Raw genomic sequence first — 23,382 nt, 5'->3', positions numbered from 1 at the left:
GTGCTGTACAGCTTATACTACCATGACTGGGCTCAGCTATTAAGGCATCTTGCCCAGGTTGTAAGACTTCGCCCATGCCTGCGTCTTGATGCCACAAACCAATGTGCAAGTTTCACATTGTCAGATCTTCAGCTTATGTAATAAGACATTTTTTTTTTCCTGCTGACACAGAAACAACAAACATGCAACAATAAAGAAATAGAAATAATGTCACACTATTAAATGTATCTTTAATAAAGCAAATAGTTATTTTACTTACAGAAGCTTTAGAAGTAAAATACAAAATGTACAGTTCCAGTTCAGCAGTGTTTGCTGGAAAAGAGAAAGCGATAGCGAGGGCCACGGTCACACAGCGCCAAACCCTGGCACGGACTCCGAGGGGGCCGATGCCAACTGCTGCACTGTAACTCCTGGGCATACGGAGAAGTGGTGCAGCCTTCTCTTGCCGGAGGGTGCGGTGACCAGTGTTCAGAACAATTGGAAGCCAAAAAACCGTAGCACCTACATGGTCAAAGCTTCAACATATAGAAAAATGGTCTCAGGTTTCAGTTTCCGCGGATCGTCACATTTAAATTTAGAAGACTTCAAAATACAAGTAAAAAAAATATATATAGAATGTGGAACATTAAGTTGGCACTTTGAGACGTCTGTTCGATACAAATATATACGTCTATCCATTAATAAGACCATAATTATTCTGATAAAATATGGGGGTAGATTAAGTGCAAAGGGCTGACGTGGGAAACGGGAATTAATTTGGGAGACTGAAAGTGAACCATTTGTTAAATCTCATACACAACTAAACGTTTAGAGCCAGTCTTCGAAACAAGTGGTACAAAATATTCTTAGAAACAGACGGGGAGGAGGGGGCAACACTACACTGACATCACTAGAAGGTTTTATATACACAAGTCTCTGTAAACATAGAGAAAATGAAGACTTGATGGGGGCGAAAACAATAACTTCTCACACAGCACGAAAGTAACATTCAGGGCCTGCTGCTATGAAACACATTGCTGTACAAGGCTGGGAATGGGCTTCTCTGCCCTGCTTTATGTATTGTATATAGTTTAGTGTTTTATACATATTTTTGGTATAATTAGATAAGCTTCGTACAAAAAAAACCCCCCCAAAAAACTCAAAATGTGCTTCAACATTTCCAACGCTGCCACTAACTAGGTCAGCAACTCTTACAGTAACCAGTATAACGTATATTAGTGATATAAGAATTTAAGAAAATACAAAAATAAGATTAATACTGTCAATACTTATTTTTCTTTTCATACTAGAAAATATGGGGGGGGGGATTTAACAATAAGGGTTTCTTCAAAAGATGAAATGACATTTTAAATACATATAAACTATATATATATATATATATAAAGAATATTTTGTAACATTGATCAAGATAAAATGGGAGATCTGTACATAAACAATTTAAATTTAGTCGTAAGCACCATTTATAAGTATCTCTATAGCCACTTTGGTTGGAAGCGTCTCGTCTCCCATAGGTTCATTATCATGGCATCGCTAAGTGACATTATGCTTTTGTTCTTTAAAAATATACATTTGTTTTATCTGTTTATTATTTCATCTACCTGCTAATTAATTTAGTTATTTCTGAGCCAGCTCACATAGATTTTATTTTTTATTATTATTTTTAAAGAATATTGAAAGACTTTACTATCCCAGAATTGTTTTCCCTCATCAGGAGTTGTATATGTGCATAATGCATTTGGCCTTATAGAACAATAAGATACAAATATATATATTAAAAAAAAAAAAAAAGTTACAAAAAGGAGGATTGACGGAGATGAAGATTAATGACCTGCGGCCACCTGGGGGGGGGGGGGGGGGGTCAGATCCACATTGCACATATCCTAATATGAAATTAAGAGGCCATAGTTTATATCCATTTAGATATCGATCTTCATTTGCCTAAACCACCAAACTACCATTTCCTTCAGGGCTGTCATAGGAGCACTAAATATATCAAAGCTGCCAGAAACTGGCACAAGTGTAAAATAGGGGTTTGTTTGTTTATTTAAATCGGTATGTGCCCCTCACCCCTGGACATTGTTTGCTAACAAAAAGCAGACCACAAAAAAATAAAAATAGGACATTGCGCTTTGCAGACAGAGGACGGATTTGCATCCTGGTGTCGGTCTGAAAATGTTTCCTGATTGTTTCTAGGGATGAATTGTGTAGAATCTTGACCTGGTTTCAGCCCAACTACCCCTTGTCCCAAACGTTTACTGGGAGCACATATGGTTGGTGGGGAGATGGGGGATATAGATGTGCTTAGGGATCCACGCTGCGGGACGGGAGAGATCTACTGGGAGGATTTTTTCTGTAATTTGCTGAATGACTATATTGCATTAAATTCACAGCACTCGTCTCTCCTCCAACACTCAAAATCCGAGGCTTAAAATGTAGTCAAAGTGTGTGGAAACCGCACTCGCACCCAAACCTCTAACACCAGCAAATTCAGACCTCCCTGTGGGTTATGTGAATGGTAGAATAGAGGCTGCTAACGCATATGTAAGAGATGGCCGAGATAAACGCTCTGCTGTAATGTTTAGTTTTAAATCTATCCTGCCCAACACAGGGTCAGAACCAAACACCCCAAACTGTTATCCACTCAAACACCCCCTCCCCCTCAATCTATTAGACTGCAAAGCCCCCCCATAAGAACACAGTCGAAATGGCGTTTGGGAAACTAGGTCAGAACTGGTGCAGGTAGGATGGCCTGCGTTCATGCTTCATCTGGAAGGATTTAAAGCCCTTGTTTGCTTGCTGGGATTGCTGCTGTGCGTAAGCAAACGTAGAGGAGATCCCGGTCGGAGGAGCACAGTCGTTGGCCGTGGACCACACCGGTGACTGTAGGATTTGCATTGTATCGTTCCATTGGCTCACAGGATTTGTCATGTGGTACAAAGAAGAACTCTGATTGGGCAGTGTATTAGTAAGAGGAGAGGAGTGCTGCCAAGGTGCTTTTGGCGGCCATGTTTTGGTTTTGTTCTCCTGAAACAAAATAAAATACAAGTTTATGAAACTATCCAGAACAGTTTCCTGCTTCCAAATATGTGCAAACTTAGAAAGATTTCTATTGTGCAATAGTTCCTTGTGAACGGATAGGCTTAATACTGGAGCAGCTATTGAAATAGCCATGCCCACTGCTTGCAGACAACAGGCAACTGAATGTTGTTTTATATATATTCACAAGTTCTAACGATAAAATAACAGCAATACAGAAAGACGGAGGAAAGTCACCTGGTTGAGATCATCTACCGTGGATAGGAGAGGTGGTGATGGTAATGTGTTTGCCTCCTGCTCACCACTGCTGTGTTTCCTGATGAAAGAACACCACAAGATAATGTTAGTGACAGATTCACGTTTACACTCCTGTTCCTAGAGCAACATTGTTAGATCCGTCCATTGTCTCTATTGTGTATGGTATTGGAAGCACTGCTGCCCCTAGGCCTATATTAGACAGGACCAGCTGGGCTAGGTCAGAATTTCCAGTGGGCCAGGAGATACACCGCACTGTGGGCCAGGAGATACAACGCACTGTGGGCCAGGAGATACAACGCACTGTGGGCCAGGAGATACAACGCACTGTGGGCCAGGAGATACAACGCACTGTGGGCCAGGAGATACAACGCACTGTGGGCCAGGAGATACAACGCACTGTGGGCCAGGAGATACAACGCACTGTGGGCCAGGAGATACAACGCACTGTGGGCCAGGAGATACAACGCACTGTGGGCCAGGAGATACAACGCACTGTGGGCCAGGAGATACAACGCACTGTGGGCCAGGAGATACAACGCACTGTGGGCCAGGAGATACAACGCACTGTGGGCCAGGAGATACAACGCACTGTGGGCCAGGAGATACAACGCACTGTGGGCCAGGAGATACAACGCACTGTGGGCCAGGAGATACACCGCACTGTGGGCCAGGAGATACACCGCACTGTGGGCCTAGTGACTTACTCAGAGCTCCCAAGAATAAACTAGTTTCATACACTGCAGCTGATGTTTAAGCACTTCAGAAGTGTGACGACCATTTTATCTGTCATGGCACAATCCATGGGGAAGGCAATAATCTGTCCTGACAACCCAATAATGCAAAGCTCCACATTTCACCCATAAAACTATTTTATTTTTTCCCCTATAGGGAGAGCTGGGGTGTTAGTCAACAAAAGGGTAAAAAGGAAACCGTTATTGGTGGCCTCTGTGACCCGTTTTCTGAATATGGAAGAATAGTAATCACTACACAGGCACATGGCCTAAATCTAGCACTGTCCTGTACTGCCGACATGTTGGAGAATTACAATGTAACGAGGAGCCTTCAGGTATTGGCATCGGATAACAAGTTATCACCGCCCATAGGAGTCATTTACCTTCTCTGTTTGACTGCAGCAACAAGATCTGGACCTGAGAACATTGAGAATAGACTGTCTCCATTGGCAGAAGAGGTCTCATCGCTTGAACTAGCAGAGTCTCCCTGAGCACCCGTCCAGCTGCTGTTTATCGCATCACTAGAAAATAAAAGGATTTATTTTGCGGTGTATTGAGCAGTAAAGTGTAAGTTAGAAGGGGAGAATGTTTCTCCCAGTCCAGATCTGGCCCCTGTACTTCCAATGAGACATTTTATCAATTCCATTAGAAAAAAAAAAAAAAAAAAAAAAAAAAAAGGAGGATAAAAACAGACTATTATACATTTGTTCCTCTTTTAGGTCCCTTTTCAATATGTTGGTCACCATACTGACCAACAAGTGGCACAATTGCTTTTACAGTCTATGGAAAGGTTTCGTCAATTGCCAAAAGTTCTCCACAGACACCAACAGCAAGTGACAATTTTAGGTGAGAAAAAACATTACGGTGTAAAGGTCTATAGACTGCTGGGTACCTTTTAGATGGAACCTCTTCCAACTGTGACCGCACCTTGTTTTAATCAGAGGAGAGAGACAGCAGATTTGGAATTCTACAAAACAATTCATTTCTTCCCATGTAATGTAAAATAATCTCCATGGTTTGACCATCCCTAGGTTTCCTGCATGATAAGGGCGGATTCCTTGGCAGGGCACAGATAATGACAGATGTAGGAATGAGCAATAATAGCATATAACAGCTGCAGTATTATCAAGGTCTTGCTATGCTAATTACAATGCCGTATGTGACATTACATGAAACTCATTAATGTAGTGTAGTGCCAGAGGCTGCCTGTGCAATTGTAGATACAAAACCGGCTACCTATCTTCACTGTTTTGTGTGACTTTATTACCATACTTTGTGGCCTGAATCATATCGTTCGTGAACAAACTAATAACATGACTCAGTTGTCAGCAAAACTGCTAATTTCACCAATACTATATAGTGATATCCTGGTATACCTGCAGTGCATAAAACAGAGCAGGTAAAGAAAATTTTACTTAATATAGTCCAGTCTGCAGAGACTTTATAACAGATTTAATAGAGACACATCGGCAATCACCGGCAAGATGAACTCCCCCGTGATGTCTGCTCTCTTACCGCTCGGTGAAGTACTCCGGGAAAGGCCATGTTCTGTGAGGGTCATCGGGTTGGGCCCAGGTGCTACGCGAGGTGCTCGGACGACGGATGTGCTGTGCTTGCCGTTTCTGTTGCATAGCTTGGTTGACCCCGGCCACATACCGGGCAAACTCCGGGTCTGAGCCGACTAGAAGAGATGGAAAAAAAAAAAAAGCACAGTCAGTTTTCAGCTCTTTGCTCTACGTTATCACAATCATTAATCTTTTAAGCTTCACTGTCATCTACTGCTGAATGCAGCACAATGGACGAGCCCACAGTCAGCAGCCCGTAACACTTGTTTACAGGATAAACTCCTGAGCATTCATTGACAATACACATTCTCTCATTCAAATCAAACTAGCAGACCGTCCGGTTTATTGTCACACTGCTGGGCACTATCCCGCTCTATAGAAATAATCACTTATGTTAGCAGCTGTCAGTCTCCTGATATCACAACCACAGACTCTGTCCGGAACACACACACAGCTAGGGAATACTATGCAGATATTCCTGCAGCTTCTGTTGGTCAGAGACACCAGCACAGTAAAAATAATCATATTAAATTTGGAGTGATTAAAACGGATTACCATTATCCCCATAGTATTAGCCAAGCCTAAAAGAATAATTAAGCCCAATATATAGTTGATTTTATATACACACACACATACATATAAGCAATTATTAGTAACTTTGACAAATTGAGAGGTAAAGTTTTCAGGCCCCGATTAGAACGTTTGATTTATCAGTAATAGTGGGAAGTTTTTCCCCAGGCACAGCAGACTTCCTGTGTATAAGCCTTGTTGAAGGACACCGCATAGCTTTTCAGAGCTAATGCCGCAGCCCGCCCACTCCTGCCCGGGAAGGGTTCAAACAACGTTACATATTTTTGTCATGGGAGCAATTTACATAAAGATCAGTGAATCTTCCAATGTTCAGATTTTAGCCATTTGAAGCATCTACTTGAAGTATTTCTTCAGGTCTGTGACATCGGTGTCACTACTTTTCATGTGACCATGAGCAGGTTTCAAATCATGAATACCCCAGTAGAAATCCCCATACCCCTTATCAAGCGTTCAGCGTGTCTGTATGACATTAGGTTCATACTTATTAGCTATGTGCAAATACAAACAATAGACTTCCCTCTGGCAGGTCACAGAACTCAGGTAGGAAGTGTGATCCCCGACTACAGACCTTTACTGAAGAAACTAGTTCATTTTAAATGGATCAATTAACTTGGAAGGGTTCACTTAAACCTTATTGATATTAAGGGGCTATTGGGGGTGGTTATGGAAACCGTCAGCTCGACTCCCGATTCTCAAGCGGCCCGAGCTCTGGAATAATGCTGTGCAGAGCTGGTGCCTCTGTTAAGCTGGAATATTGCTTATACTTTTACAGGTACATATTGGTAAAGTAAAAGGGGTAACTACTGGAAGAACTAGTCCACCCATTTCATCATTATTAATGTAATAACCAGGGAAGATTTATTTTGTCTAATTTTACATTGTGTTTTCAGGAGAGGAGACTTTGGGCATTAGATTGTGAGCTTCAGTCCAAGCAAACTCAATCTCTCAATTATGTTCATACAAGAGATATTAATAGACTAGATTAACCCAATATGCGCACTTTACTCATACTTCATGTGATTACCACAGATATAGGGCCAGAGAAGAAAAGGTATATAATTTAGCCTTATCTCCCCCCCCCCCCCTCCTCCAAACTCAAGGATAGTCACCTGCAGGATCAAAGGGCAGAATATCTCCAAGCATTCCAAATACTCCGTCACTTTGGTCACGGTTTGGCCAGGTGTTATTTCGAGGTCCTTGAGATTTCTGTCCCAGCATTTCGGACATCATGTTATCCATGAAACTGCTCACAAGCCCCATGCTGTACAAGTCCGAGCTTAGATCGGGGACCCCCTGATTGCTCCATTGGCTCATTTGACCAAGAGAAGACAACCCGCTCCCGACTGCTTGCGGCGACTGCTGAGCTGAGCTGTTTAACCACTTTCCCGGCGGATGCTGGGATTGTTGTTGCGGCGGCTGTTGCTGCTGAGGACCGATTGGCTGAAACAAGTGCTGATAATACTGCAGTTGCTGCTTCTGTGACAACTGCAGTGGCGGCGGCTGCTGTAACAATCCCTGTTGCTGCTGCTGTTGCGGAGGAGGATGCAGAGGAGGGTGCATCACCGGCTGTGATGGTGGCTTCACAGTCCCTTGTTTTTGCTCCAGTGCTACAGAAGACGTGGCAGAGTTTCTTCTCTTCACCACAGGTGACGTCTGCTGAGACTTCCCCATGTTAAATCCCGAGAGGAAATCTATAACATCTTGCATCTCCTGATCAGAAGGCAAATTCATTCCTTTCTCGTCCTTTAGATCTTCTCCTTTGAACAAGTCCTCTCGGCGGTCGACAAGAAACCCGTTGACCAACTGGCTGTTTGTGCTGTGGGTGGAGTGAGAGTTGTCCATGGACCTGGAGAAATTTCCCATGGTCAACATGCTCTGTAACTTGGAGTCTGCATGGTTGGAGAGTTTAGCCTTTTCTTCAGAATTACTAGTGGTTAAGACATGCTTGGAAGGTGTCTGAGGGACAGAGTAGCTGCCGCTGTGGCCAGATCCGCTACAAGACACTTTCTTAGTGAACCTTGAAGTCAGTTTTGAGAACGTCTTCTGCAGCCCCCCGGCCGACTTGCTGCCGCTCCCGTGTGGGAGATCGATCTGGTTCCCGAACTCAGAGATTTCCCTCTGCAACTGGATCTGGATTATTGGCAACACTTGCTCCCTGCAAACAATGGGACATTTCAATTGGTACAGTAAATTCTAAAAACGGCAGGCGCTCATAGAGTCTCTACATAATAATATGGGTCTTTTCAAATAATAAAAAGGTAATTTTCACCCAAGCCTCAATTTATAAACACACTACAGGAGATCTGTTGCAATATCATCACACCCAAACAGCTTGGTGAGAATGTCTTTTTAATACAGTCAATATTCTTACTGGAGAGTGAGGGAAGTTAAAGACATCCAAAAGATCTAAATTAATAATAACATAGAATACAGATCCACTTAAGAGGTCAATGTACTATGGTGGTGGGCCAATAGCAGAAGACTATTCATTTTGTAGGTGGGGCTTTAGCTCCTACCGTAAAAAGGATTGTCCACAAACAAACACACCCCCACATAGCGCATAGATAGCACACAGGGCCAGAGCCAGCTAGCGCTGCATTGTATTTCCATTGAGCTACGGACAGACTGCATCCTCCAGCACCGACCGCCACAGGACTAACCTTCTTTGCTGTATGTCAGGAGCATTAAGCAGGGGTTGTCTAAAGTAGGTAAGAGGAGCTTGTGAGAGTTAGAGCCCTCCATCTGCTCTACCTAAAAAGACAAGAGTCTTCTGCTAATGAGCCTCCATTCAAAGCTCAATAACCGGAGCTATATTCAGTATATGGGAAACAATTAATTCTGTGAATCATAATAAAATGATTTTCTGCTGGTTGGTGATAATGTTCTACATAAAGACACGATGACCAAATGCTTCCTCCTCCAGTCACTGGAAGGAACCACAGCTACACAACGCTATGGCCAGCATAATCTCCAATTATTCAGAGATCCTAAGTCACAAGCATACGGGATAAATCCCATACCTGTATATGGAGAAAGTCAGCCAGGCGCAACTTTCTGTACAGATCTAGCAAAGCACATAATGTTATACCAATATAGGAATACATTTAAAAGATAACTTTAGTATTTTAGCTGGTACACACCCCCCTTACTAAATATAAATAGATATTTTTTTCTTCTAACTTCCTTCTGTGATTTTAACTCCTCTTTATATAGGCAGGATTATTTATTTCTGCTGTCCAGGGATACGACACAAACAATTGTAGCCAACACAGAGAGCACAGCAGAGCCTTGTTATAACAGCGGGAAAGAACAGAGAGCTCTGTCTTATGGTATAAATGTATGGGGGGAGTCGTTGGACGTTTGACAATCCAGCACGGCCTTTATAACAGAGAAAGAGGCATTAAAGAGACAGAAATATGGTACAATAAGAGGACATGTACCGGCCCTCTTTCCAGCGCGCAACATCAAACACCGCAGTGTACAGCACATCCACCAGGCCCAAGGTCTTCTCTGGGTCCAGACTCCTCTGCAGCAGGGACATGGTGGCTGGGTCCTCCTTTAGACACCTGTTCAACACAACATAGGCCTAGATCATACACCAAATTCCTGACTGCTGAACAATGGCTGCACAGAGCAGACTGCATTACCATCACAGAGGGGCATTAATAAAGATAGCGCCACTAAGAACTGGGCACAAATAATACAGCGTGAATTTTGTGTAGCTGATGGTGTGTTTTTTAGATTCTCTCCCCAATGCACAGTGGCTTTATTTTTATTTTTTTTTAACTACTAGAATCCTGCTCAATCTGTCTCCTCCATCTAATCTGCCTACTGAGCCACTGTAACCAGCGGGAAGTGCCAGCGAGATTGGATGGAGAAGGATAAAAACAGGTGAATTATTAGTAAGAAACCTCAAAAGATGGAAATAAATGTAGTTTTAAAAAATACCATTGAATAAGATGCTGACTAACAATGAAGGGGAAATGTAATATAACAAACTGCGCCAATGACGACTCCGAAAGTCATCAGTGGCGCGTGCATATATCTAATATATATAAGCCTAGTGGCATGTGTGATAAAAAACAAGCTGCAGCGCCACCTGCTGGGCAGAGTTATACACTGACCTATATATTTCTTGAAGGGGAAGTGACAGTTGGGAGTGGTTGGTGGTTGCCGGGGGTGACAGTGGGGAGTTTTTAACACCTTAAGTAGCTTGATGAAGGATGTGGCGATGAAGATGAAGGATGAGGTGATGGAGAAGAATGATGAGGTGGCGACATGTGGACAAAACCACGTTAAAAAAGGGCGCTTGCGTCGGGAAGTAACGCTCTTCCCCTGAGGAGGCCTGGGCTAGGCCCAAATGCATGACAAGAACCTTTAACACCTTAAGTAGCTTGATTTGACTTGAATGCATGAGTATCATGCACGGGTTAACTATATATATATATATATATATATATATATATATATATATATATATATATATATATATATATATATATATATATAGTCACTGATCAGCTACTGCATCGAAACATAAAATTATTTATTTCAGGCCATCTGTAAATAAATATGCAATCTCCAGTCCATTAACAAGGAGGCGGTGTTGCTTCTTGTTGTAATAATAATGAACTGCTTGACTATAGGAGGCTGAAGATGATTTACCATGTAGACGGGACTTGCACGATAACCCTCGTTCCTTCCAGGCTGATCTGTGGCGCGTAAGCTTCCTTATTCTCAATCTGCGCTGTATCAACGACCACCTAGCGGATCCAAAAATGAAAAATAAAACAAATACTTTTATCAATGAAGTTTTGGTGACCTCACTTTCCATGCTCATCTAGCGTCATATAAAGCGTTACCCGGTAATAACACGGCTATGCTGCATCTCATAGGACTATCGTGTTTAGACTATAAAACAGCCTTATAAATATCAGAAACTTGGGATGCCGCCCCCCACCTCCCATCTCTTTCAGTGTATAACTACAATACTATACTATACTATACTATAATAACTATAGGGTTAAAACTTACTCCAACCACAGCGCTCATAGTGAGCAGTGCAGTTTCCCACACCCAGACTGGGGAGGGGGCTGTGGGAACTGTTTCCTGCCCATGTGAGAGAGGGCTATTGTGCGACAGGTGTTTCCTCGCTTCTAATCACAAGAGAAAGATACCAGCACACAAAGTCCTATGACGTCATAACCCGGCACCGCCAAAAAGCCCCACTGCCGTTGTATACCATCATTATTCGGCAAGTGAATAAGGAGCTGTGGTCTCATCCCCGCAGCAGGAGTAAACAAGGTCCTGGCTTTCATTACTGAATAGAGCTGTGTAGGCTGCAGACAGGTCTCCCTTTATCAGTTGGCAAGTAAGGACTCGCTGCGTCGGGTGTGCCTGGAAACAATGTTGTCATATTATGGGCAGAGAGAGAGAGAAGCTGATCCTGAGACTAAGACAGAGAGTGTAAAGGGTTCCGGTGTATTGTTACAATCTATGTCTGTTCTCATGTAACACCAGGATTCTAGGATCACGCCCGAGAACGCCAAACTGACCTGATTCAGCCCCATACACTTCTCTTAAACTTCAAATGTGGGTGGATGGGGGGGCTCATTTCTATACGACCATGTCTGGATATTTCTACTTTTTGGAAGTCCGTTCTCCCATTTCCTTCTCAGCTATTGCCCCCTCCCTTGCTGGAATAATCTATTAAATAAAGACAGCTTCTTCTTACATATTACCCTGTTTTATCCTCTGAAAGTTAACGATCTCTCCTGGTACCACAAGATACTCAACAATCCCACCATCTCCCAATGGCTCCATTTCATCAGCCTCTCTCAAATTATATAAAATAGCAACTACTACCCATGAATGTCCTCAGGAATGCCATAAGACCTGGGGGTAGACAGTGTTCCTACAAATGCCTCCATGAACCAACCAAAATCTAGTACTATCCCTATGTACACAGTGCACTTCAAAGAGGTGTGAGAGATAGATAGATATATATATATATATATATATATATATATAGATAGAGATATATATATATATATATATATATATATATATATATATATATATATATATATATATATGTGTGTGTGTCCTGATTATTTGTTCAAATTTCAAATAAAAACTTTATTTAAAAAATAAAGTAATAATAAAAAATAAAACACAACAAAAGACAATGTTGTAACTTAATGCCCTGATGTCACCGCGCTGGCCTTGAGGGATATACAGCTGAGGGAATCGCAGTCTCCTGACTCATGCACAAAGTCTATTAAACATTAAGTCACAAGTTCCGAATTATCGTGATTCATTAAATCTATCTCTACAACAAAACTGAAAGGTGAATCAGTGATGCTGTGTTTTTACAGTCATGGAGAGTTTAATGTCATTACAAGACTGTGAAACCTAACATCTGCAATGTACAAAGCACCAGACCTGATAATGAACTACATATCATCATCAGCTATTTATATAGCGCCGCTAATTCCGCAGCGCAGTACAGAGAACTCACCCCCAGTCCTTACGCCACTGGAGCTTACAATCTAAATGCAGATATACACACACTCTCCATGTATTATACGTATAACTTAATAATTGTATCCAAAGGTAGCCGGTTATTTGAGGATACTGAGAATGAGCATCAGAGTTTTGCGCTCACGTACCAGACCAGCCTGGCCGAACAGCAACTGCACTGCAGTCTTACAAGCCCCCCGCCACGTGGAAGGACACACTTGATTGAGAATTTCTGTCACCACTGTTTCATCTCTGTCAGTCATCCCATTATGTCCGTCGGCTTCTTTGATCAGCTGCAGCATTGCATGCTAAAACAAAAAGAGCAATGTTTAAATTTTGTCCTAAAACTGAACAGGATTATCCCTTAAGATATATAGTTGGGAATTGGAGAAAGTACCGTTTTCAGCTTCAAATTATCTGTTGCGGACTCGTTAAACGAGGTTCCTTTGAGGAAGTGGGAGCCGATCTGCACGGGTACAGTGGGCAGCTCACACTGTATCGGCTGAGGCGGAGTCTGCCTCCGTCCTGCCTGTTGTGCCTCTGCGTCACTACAGCAGCCCTGATGGAACAAAAAGACCATTCCCTCAAACTCACAAACAACCCCTTACACGGCAGAGCTACAAGTTTGTAACCAGAAGAAGATTATGAAGATCCCGGACTGAAAAAGCAGTGTCCTCGGCTTCACCTGTTGTGTGTCCCGATTATTAGAACATAAGGCAGGGTCTTGGCACCAAACATAATGTTGCTGCGAGATTGGCAACTTAAGACCCTTTTATATCATTTTGATTTCCGGGCTAAAAGTTTTTATACGAACAAGCTGGATGTATTAACTTTGTTTCAGAAAAATCTCCCCGCAGTAGTTAGACACAGGTCTTGCGTCATTGATTTATGTTTAGATGTTTGGATTAGCTACATGTCAAGCTAACCACTCCAACCTCAAACTTGTCTACCCATGGAGTTGAAAGAGCCAAATACTGTGCTGAGTTTAACATTCTAATGCTCCAATTGGCTACATGTTCTTACAGCCCCGCCCACATTATCTCCTGTGTGGTCCCCAGCTTTGAACAATGAATATAATAATCAGACCATACTAAAGTGCATCTAAAGTGGATTTAAGCCACATTTATTGTTAGATAATGACAGGTGCTTATGAACTGTGGAACACAAATTTGTAGCAGTACTGAAAGACTTTTCCATATGGATACCAGACCTACCATTAAATCAGTTAAAATACATAGTAAGTAAGAGAGGAAAAGAAAAGAAACCCTACAATGGCTGATGTTTTGTTGAACCTTTTATTAAAAGAGAATTCCTATGGTTACCTTTAGACTTTCTTCAATAGCCTTGGGATTGAGGTGGAAGCCGGCCTTCATTGCATATTCACAGTGACCTAAGCTTTCCAGCGCTATCTTGTAAGCCTAAAACATAAACATAATACATTAAAGGGCTACAGGGGACCTAGACAAGAGGTTTATGATTTCATACACAATCTAATCGGTTGTTCCTGTGTGATTGTGGCCACACAACGGCCTGTTTGTCAGATCGTAAGAGATGACCACATACAATGCAATTGTACAACTGGATCTATAGGAAATAATATGAAAGGACCATCACTGTGGCATTATTTGGGCTTTATATATTATACCCCATGGCTAATGAAAATTAGTTTACAAACAAACCCCAAATCCAATACTTATGTGCTATGCCAGATCCTAAACATAAGTCACCATACAGAAGCTATGGAGGTCCAAAGAAGAATATCTTTACCCGATGCCAGGTGTACAGTGCTAAATTTAATACAAAGTATTACCCAATCCCACTAGAAGCTGTGACATGTACGGCCTGATAAGGAGGAGTGTAAGTCAGACATATGTTCTGTTTCATATACAAGGAGTTCGGGAACAGATAAGGGCTGACCTGTAAGGTCATGTCAATCTTCATATTAAGTTCCTTGAGGTGATGCTCCGGGATGGCCAAGCTCTGTGAGCAGAAGAGTTGCTGAACCTCTAACCCAGCCAGGGAGCCGTCACATCCTCGCTCCCGCAGACGGCAGGTGGCCTGTAATACAAGAGCAATCAGTAACACCACAATGATGCAATACCTGCAGAGCACACCTCCAGGATAACATTCACTGTGTAACCAGGCATGTGCACACCACAAACGCCCTAGAAGAGCCAAGTAGTTACGGTTAGACAAATCTGCTGTAGCATACAATGTGGTTAACAGAGTTTATTGATTTATCAGCAAATTGGAATGTGGTTGGGACAATCTCAGAAATAAGAAGCATTCAACAGAGTAACAACAAAATTAATCTCACAGATGCAGCTCAGTCTGTAATAAAATCCATCACAACGGTCCCTAGGTGGAGTACCTATATAACACACGACCATGACCATTCATTTTGAAAGTAATATTTGCATTATCTGCACCTTCTTACACGAGAGCGTATTACGGATCTCACAGAGCATCCCAGAAGGTCCCCTTAGCGGAAGCCGGAACTAGATGTCACATGACCCGCTGACCAGCATACAGGAATCTCACAGCCCTGTGACCTGTATATAACAGCACTCAGCTGACAGCAGCATAGAACGTTTATATGCTCGTGGATTTCCTCTGTAACTTAATATCCTTATAATTTACAGTAAAGGGGTACACATGCTACCCAATATGAAAGAGTTTGGTTCCAAATCAGAGGTTGTCTAGAGTCTATTTTCTGCCTTAAAGATCATTATCCATTTTCATACATATGACTGATACAAATGTTTACATAGTAACACCGCATTACTGATAACTGATTTTAAACTAAGGCAGCTACTTACTTAGTTAAGTTCACTTCAAAGACTTTTGGGACAAATGATAAGGAAATATACACTATAATATCTTTTTTTTTTTTTTTTTTAGACAACTGAATAAATATTCCAACCGTGGCTAAATGCACTAGAATTTAGTAACCTCAATATAATATAGAAACTAAATTACCATGAAAAATGGTACAATACTTGATCGCCTTTACAAAACTGTAGAACACACACAGTAAGCAGTGCTGTGGTAGATGTATGAAGGAGATCAGTCTTACAAATGCACGTATTATTGTGGTTCGTTTGCTTCCTTATTTACCATTCATGCGGAGGAAGGTCATGTGACAGGGCTGTACTACAATGAGATGCTTTGTGTACGGCCTGCCAGTTCGTGTCCCGTGCCATGCTGCCAGGCTTACTCCCTGATCACCAACACCGGCCTGTTGGAAGGGTTAACCCGCACACTGCCAGACATCCAAGAACTTATAACCTGTACAGTCTGCTTCACTCCAGACAAATCATCAAACTACAGATAATCATTAGGAAAAAGTGTGAGCAGAGGATTAGAGACCTACACTGAGCCCATCATGGAAGACGTGGGCACAGAACAGTGCTCAGCCCATGACCGGCTATACACAAACACACCACTAAGATTTACATCCTGTATGTTTTGCCTGTACAGTAAACACTTCAGTGCAGAGCACACGGCTTCTAACCTTGACAGTGTACTACGACAGCAACATTGCAAACACTAGTGTAAACACAATAAAATCTGGTGACATACACATTGCTTTGAGCCATGGGAAATCTAAAAAAGGCGACAAGGAGTAGATCTGACCTAGTTTTGAAGATTAACCTGATTACTCCAGACGTATCCACGTAACCAGAGTTCACAGCTCTGATACATTGTGCAGAGAAGTGTTCCTGCAGGTTAATTGCTGTGGATGTGGGAGAAAGTATCACGCTGATCAGGTGCGGCTGTCAGCTTGGAGGAGGAGGAGAGCCCCAGGCACGTGAAAAGGTGTCTGGCACACAATACTGAAACTTGTGGCCTCATCAGCCATTCAAGCCTTGTAGAAGTAAACAGATGACACAGCTGCTGTAGAGCGCTCTGGGTTATCAGCAGTTACACCTACAATCACACTGAGCCCTTCTTTGGTTGCAGGATGTGTAAGCAGCTAAGATCAATACATGGCTAACCTGTTATTAGTCTCTTACTGCAATGTCCTGTCATTAACACTTAACTGGTGAATGTTGGCACCTCCATAAATCAGATTTGTTCCAATGCATTTGCTACACCCAATATAAACGCACTCAGCAGGTAGTTAATAGCTATGGCTCTTTTTATGTATAACCAGGGGCACCAAGAGGGATGGAGGGGCTGTACTCCCTGTGTGGTGGGAGGAGCCACCGACCATGTGGCCACTCCCCCTCAGCAGCTATGTAAGGGTTTCCCCAAGAAGTTGCTGTACCTAGGCCTGAAATCTCTCTTCGCTGCTCTGCCTGTGGATTACTTTCTGCAAACTGTAACCCTATAAATACATCCAGCTTTCCCTGAGGTCTAGTGGAAGTTGTAGTAGGGATCGTCCATATAATTGTATGTACGTAGTCTGTGCGTGGTTTATCAAATGGGGAGAGTTACAACCTGAAGTCTTCATGGTCCATTAGTCACTATCTAAGAAGGCAACGAGTGACGTTTACGAAGTCGAGGCAAAGTAAAAACCCAATGTGCGGTTTCTTTTTATTTGGTTTTTTTTTTAAACGGCATAATATTCTTAATTGGGTTTGCAAGTCTTTATTTTGTCCTGGATTGCTCCCGGTGATATCTATAAGGAAACAATTGTATTCACACTGGACGTTCCACAGCAGAAATCTGGGGCAAACGTCCTGCCTGCTCCCTGTGTAATGTAAACGCTGCACAGTGTCCTAGAGGGGAGTGTGGGGCTGTTTATCTTCAGCATTGGCAGAACATTTGTTTAGCACATTGAGCTGTTTAATGTTAAAAACGTTACACACAGGCAAGTTCAGAAGCCACGTTGTTTATCACTGTGTATGCACCGGATTATTTTCTTTATTTACAAAAAAAGGGACGACCGGCTTTAACCTCACCCACTGTACTACTACATGTAATAGATGTACATTTGCAGTATGTCACCTGAATATGAAACCTGTACATGTCTATGAGGGAAGGGGAGGGGGAAAGAGAAAAAGTATTCATTCCTTAATTATTAGCAATATGTATTTTCAATTTCGTTTTCTGACCAGGATAACACCGATCAGCAAAACACATGGACACAGGTCACTCTGATAAGAGAAACAGATGACACTTTATTAGCATCAAGACAAAAACCACAGTAGAATCATAACCCAGCACCCTGACGCACAAATACAATAGACACACACAAACACACATACAATGCCACAGACATATATATTTACACAGAATATATATTTTTTAAATTGTTCATTATTTATTTAGAACACAACCCCCCCCCGTCGCCTTCACACATTCCCCAAAACAACACACCCACCGAGCTGCTTTTTAGATCCCGGACAACCATGTGACCTCTCGGAGTGAATGTGTCGCCTCTCCCACTCTTTCTTTAAACGGCACACAGGTCCCTGCCAATCTCTAATTTCCCAGAGCCGATAGGCCCGGTTCGGGGGTAAGTGAAATGTTCGCCCCCGTTGGGAACTCAGATAAAAATGGCACGACACATAAAACAGAGTCACATGACCAATCAGGCTGATGAATCTGTCGTTGAAAACATTCCGCTTGGAGATTATAAAACTCTGTCATGCTCTGTAAAATAAATGTTTACATTCCACTTCAAACCCCCATTCACAGGAACAACATATCTAGTGACATTCCTACAGGAACTCGGATTTAAAGTGCAATTTTGAAACACTTGAGCCAGAAAGCAAGACAAATTCCCCGGTAGCGACTTCATTTTACTAATCCTGACGCATGGATTGGAATTCCCTTTGCATTCTCTATAAATAAGTCGATGTGAGAAGACAAGAGACATATTATTGCAAGTAGCCTGCGATGATCCACGCTGGCACCAGCCTGCTCTCCCACATTAGACAAGAGCCCCAATTAAAGGAAAAGGTCATAACATGGACGAATGTGTGCTCTACTGTAAGGACAAAACAATACACAAAGATCCACACAAACTGGAACAAATGGAGCAATCTCCTGGCACCGGTATGGACCAGTTACAGCACAAGCCGAATGCTCATCCGTCACACAAATCCTGGCCAGTGGGAAAAGACTTTGCCAACCCTACCTATACAAGCCTCAACATCTGGCCTCCATGGGCCTGTGTGTGTTATTTTTGCAGCATGGAACATGCCTAATCCACATAATTATATACTTAACATAATGATATAATAGTAGGCTTGAGTCACAAACAAAAGTATATAAAAATATCTGCAAGAAGCAAAAAAAACAACCAGTCACTGGATGACAGCAACATCATCATGAAGGGACTGTATAGGTTGGTTAGTGTTAAACCAAGAAGAATGCAGCCTATCGAATCATCAGGAACCTGGCCGCAGTCTTACGAATCTCTGTTCATTTTATTAGTAACTCTTTAATATAAAGAAGCAGATTCCAGGTGGTTTTCCTGTAACTGTGACCAAACTGGATATGGCTCTCTGTCAGCGAGAAACAATAGACTTTATATAACTTGATGCGGCCGCGTGCAGGAGCCCACACGAGCCTCTGATGACAAACAGATAAAGACGAATCCACTACAGGGATTTAGCAGTGTTTGTTTCGTTTGTCTTCAAAAGGAGAAAAACAAACATGAAAATGTCTTGGGATAGAGCCGAAAGGATGCTTCCCATGTACTGCATATGACACAAAGCTCAGTCCGTGACCCTCTTGTACAGATAGGTCACAATGTCACCACTCCTACAATTTTCATTTAAGTACTGAGCTCACCCTTTGAACCATTCTGCAACAGCTTTCTCCTATCTAGAAGGATGAAAAGGAATAAGAGGTTTGTAAACTCCATAAATTACGTAGTATTTCTTCCAACAGAAAATGCAACCCCACTCGGTTTTACAGACTGCGTTTGTCCGCAGTGCCGTGTGGCTGTCAGGAGGCCGGACAAGGAGAGTGTAATGAAATCCTAGACACACACCAGTGGCCCTAGAAACCATCATTCTGCAGCACATCGATAAAACCGTGTTAGGTGAATGTGGTTACTCACCTCAGTGGCTCCTCTCCAAGACCTCACAGCATCATCTAGCTCTCTTGTGGGGCTCGGATCACCGGACCCGGGAGCGCTTCTGCGCTCTTGTGCTATCGCTTCGGCAAAACACGAATGTGCCACAGGCTGCACCTTCTGTAACGCTTGAGACAAGAACTGAAAATGAACCTGCATTACAGTCAAGAAACAGCGGCCGAGCACCTGAGGAGAGAAGAACAACAGGGGTTACTCGAGAAGACAGGAAGGGAGGACAGCACGCATTCCGCCAACAGACATGTGACACGATCATGTGATATCAGAGGTACGGCACAGCAAATATTTGTACTAAGCGACCAATACTGATGGTTCTCTTGCATAAGCCTAAGGAAACACTGAAAGCCACTTTAGTACAACACTTCCTTGTTTAGTTAGGCCACTATTACAAAGTGAATACAGTAATAGAACATCATCCCTCTAAAGAACTAAAATTGGCCAATTTACAAAGTTAACTAGATAGTCATTACAATCATACAAAGGATCTATTATGCTAGCAGGGGAATACCTAAAATATTTGTTCGATGCAAATTCTTTGCTGCTACAGAAAAAAAAATAAAAAATGAGAAACTCGCAACTGTGGCCCTCGGGTGGTTCCTTAAAATATTTTCCAAAACATCAAGTTGAGTTATAGAATGATATACCATATAGAAAGCTGCTCGGCGATTACTTTTCACACTGAGCCACCTCTAGCACTCTGACTTCTGGGTGATTATATTGAGAGCGGAGCTGCAGTAGAAAAATGAAGGTTGCAACCCCCAACAAAACTGGTTCTACCAAAATAAAAATGTGAAGTCTCCAAAAAATCAAAACACAACAAAACTAAAAGAAGAAAAAAAAAATCCCTCAGCAATTCTTGGAATTAGCAGCAATAAAAATATGAATGTCTAAAATAGAAAAGGGAAGAAGTGAGATCTATTATTGGCAGAGAGATCATCTTTTTTTTTCCTGTTGATGAGTGCAAACAAAGACGCTTCAGAGCGCCAGCGTCACACAGCTGGATTCAGATGGGGAGGAAATAGGAATTCTATTTTAGTCCCTTGACGTCTTCTTTAACACTGGCAGAAGCATGGCCTGTCAAACAACTAAACGTCATGTCTTGTGCTGGCAGTAAAAAAAACACATGAATAAAAAGGACTTTATGTGGTCTGGAGCCTGTGCTGCTAGAATTTCATCAAGGCTCCCGAGTAGTAAAGACTATAGAATATCAGCATACCATTCACACCCTGCCCTGGAGACCCCAGTGTCTGTGCTGAAATACTACCTCTCTGCTGGAATTTTATTGGATATTCTACATCCATTTATAAAGTTGAAGATGGTGAACAATATTGGATATATTTACGCAGAGATTTATGGCAGCAATTCACATGGGATTCTAATGTTACACATTGATATTTTAAAAGACTAACACTATGTTTAAAGGACCGGTTACAACAATACAGTTAAAAAGTTTATACAAAAGCTGAATGAAATGTGTTTTGTAATCATACGATTTAAGTCTAATGACCCTACAATTGTGCATGTACGTTCGTACAGAAAAGCAATACACCTCTGTGCAGCCTATTTAAGAATACAGCATAATGTGTTGGAAATCTTTATCGTGTTTGGGGTAAGGGCCCTTTAAGTTTAAATGCATCAATGTGTTGATGCAGATCTCAGGTGTCTAAAATTCAATGAGTGACTTCTGTTACATACGTGGTAGTGTCTTTCAAACAAAAGTGAGACAGGGACCATTGTATAGATGAGGGGCAACCTGTGGCTCTCCAACTATGGTGCTACAACGTGCTCATATCATACTGCCCAAATCTGATGAATACAGTACAGCTTATGCAGAGGTTTGAGTGCTCTGTGACAGCTCCAGCACAGCTATAATTATCTCGGAAGTAAGATTGAAAGTGAGGTGATAAGCAACCAACACCAATGCCGACATGTTTTATATCTATGCTACATGGCTAAAGTATGTGTATTCCTGATCATCACATCCATAAGAACATTTCATCCCAAAATCACAGGCATTCATACGGCATTGGTTCCCCCTTTGCCGCTATAACAGTCTCTATTCTTCTGGGAAGGCTTTCCGATAGATTTTGGAACATGGTTGCAGGAATTCACATCCATCCAGCCACAAGGCCATTAGTGGGGTCAGGCATTGATATTGGGAGATGAGATCTGGCCTGTGGTCACCGATAAATTTATCCCTACGGTGTTAGACGTGGTTGAGGTCAGTCAAGTTCATCCACACCAAACTTGGGAAACCAGGCTGATGGCGGGAAAGGTGCTTCCCCAAACTGTTGCCACAAAGTCACACTTCTGCCTCTCAGCACTAGGGTCTTGAGTTCAATTCCCGACCATGGCCTTATCTGTGTGGAGTTTGTATGTTCTCCCCGTGTTTGCGTGGGTTTCCTCCGGGTGCTCCGGTTTCCTCCCACACTCCAAAAACATACTAGTAGGTTAATTGGCTGCTAACAAATTGACCCTAGTCTTTGTGTGTGTGTGTGTGTGTGTGTGTGTGTTAGGGAATTTAGACTGTAAGCTCCAATGGGGCAGGGACTGATGTGAGTGAGTTCTCTGTGCAGCGCTGCGGAATTAGTGGCGCTATATAAATAAATGGTGATGATGAAAGTCGGAAGCACGCAATTCCCTCTAATGTCGACTGCCAGACGGAGCCTGATTCGTTACGCCAGGAAACGCCTTCTACTGCTCCACAGTTCAATAGCGCAGTGCTTTTTCCAGTCAACATTTGGCATTGCACGCGGCGGTCCGAGGCTTGTGTGTGGCTCAGCCACAGAAACCCAATCCATGAAGCTGCCGACTAACAGTTCTTGTGCCAATGTTACTTTCAAAACTCTAGTGAAGATTACAATAGAAGACTTCCTTTTTTTAAAAAAAAAATTTATGAAAGAAACTCAAACAAACAATCAGAACAAAATAGTTGAATATGTAACCAAGTGTTCCTGTTATTTTTGTTGTTCATAAAGGACATAAGGGAGGGGAGACAAAAACTGAGAGAAGAGGAAAGACTTTATGTGCACTCGGCGGTCCCCTTTTGTGAGCTTGTTATTAAATCTATATATCTGTATCTTATAGCAGGCATCAGTTCCTGCATGTGTCTATAGGGAAGGAACAATGAAAGTCTAGATTAACAAAAATAAAAGCAAAGAGGAAATGGAATAGACCGAGAGGAGCTTTGTGCTGCTGGGACAGTGAGCTCATTAAAAGGAAATCCTTGGACCTGCCTTTAATACACAGAAAGCAAGGACGCTCAAGTACAGACCTGGGACATTCAAACTCTACTGCCAAATTCACATGCTTAGCACTCAAACATTACTAATACAACCAGAGAACCAAAGTCCTGCTACCCATGAACATGTGACAATGTGAAATCTCCAAGCCCTGTCAAAGTAGAAGATCTTTTACCTATATCTGTATATTTTTTTCCCCAACGTCTTTATATATAAGGCAGAGATGCACAACGCAGCCCACAAGACCATTTTTTGCAGCCAGCGGAAGCAGGACAGGGAAACCCGGGACAGAAATACTACTGTAGTCTTTCCTTCCTGGCAGCCCAGGCCCCTGACGGTGGAGGTAAGGACTCCCCCAGTCACCCCATCCTCAGTGACACCATCCG

The 23,382-nt window shown here is 42.4% G+C and overlaps 1 protein-coding gene across 2 annotated transcripts in view; it reads right to left on the bottom strand.

The window, feature by feature from the left end:
• Positions 1 to 210: 210 nt before the first annotated feature.
• GARRE1 (granule associated Rac and RHOG effector 1) overlaps positions 211 to 23,382 on the bottom strand; it is a 46,693-nt gene continuing 23,521 nt past the window's right edge. For both annotated transcript variants that reach the window (XM_075189171.1, XM_075189172.1), the window contains 12 exons: positions 19,722 to 19,922; positions 14,621 to 14,761; positions 14,026 to 14,121; positions 13,101 to 13,262; positions 12,853 to 13,011; positions 10,847 to 10,944; positions 9,622 to 9,747; positions 7,291 to 8,336; positions 5,541 to 5,706; positions 4,409 to 4,546; positions 3,274 to 3,352; positions 211 to 3,024 (listed from right to left, as the gene is read on the bottom strand). In XM_075189171.1, the coding sequence (XP_075045272.1) occupies positions 2,725 to 3,024; positions 3,274 to 3,352; positions 4,409 to 4,546; positions 5,541 to 5,706; positions 7,291 to 8,336; positions 9,622 to 9,747; positions 10,847 to 10,944; positions 12,853 to 13,011; positions 13,101 to 13,262; positions 14,026 to 14,121; positions 14,621 to 14,761; positions 19,722 to 19,922 (2,712 nt within the window). In that variant the 3' untranslated portion in view covers positions 211 to 2,724. The remainder of the gene's footprint in view (positions 3,025 to 3,273; positions 3,353 to 4,408; positions 4,547 to 5,540; positions 5,707 to 7,290; positions 8,337 to 9,621; positions 9,748 to 10,846; positions 10,945 to 12,852; positions 13,012 to 13,100; positions 13,263 to 14,025; positions 14,122 to 14,620; positions 14,762 to 19,721; positions 19,923 to 23,382) is intronic.

Source organism: Mixophyes fleayi, chromosome 10 (assembly GCF_038048845.1).
Source record: "Mixophyes fleayi isolate aMixFle1 chromosome 10, aMixFle1.hap1, whole genome shotgun sequence".
Taxonomy (NCBI): Eukaryota; Metazoa; Chordata; class Amphibia; order Anura; family Limnodynastidae; genus Mixophyes; species Mixophyes fleayi.
Note: the sequence above shows the minus strand (reverse complement) of the source record. Positions and strands in the feature narration are given on the sequence as shown.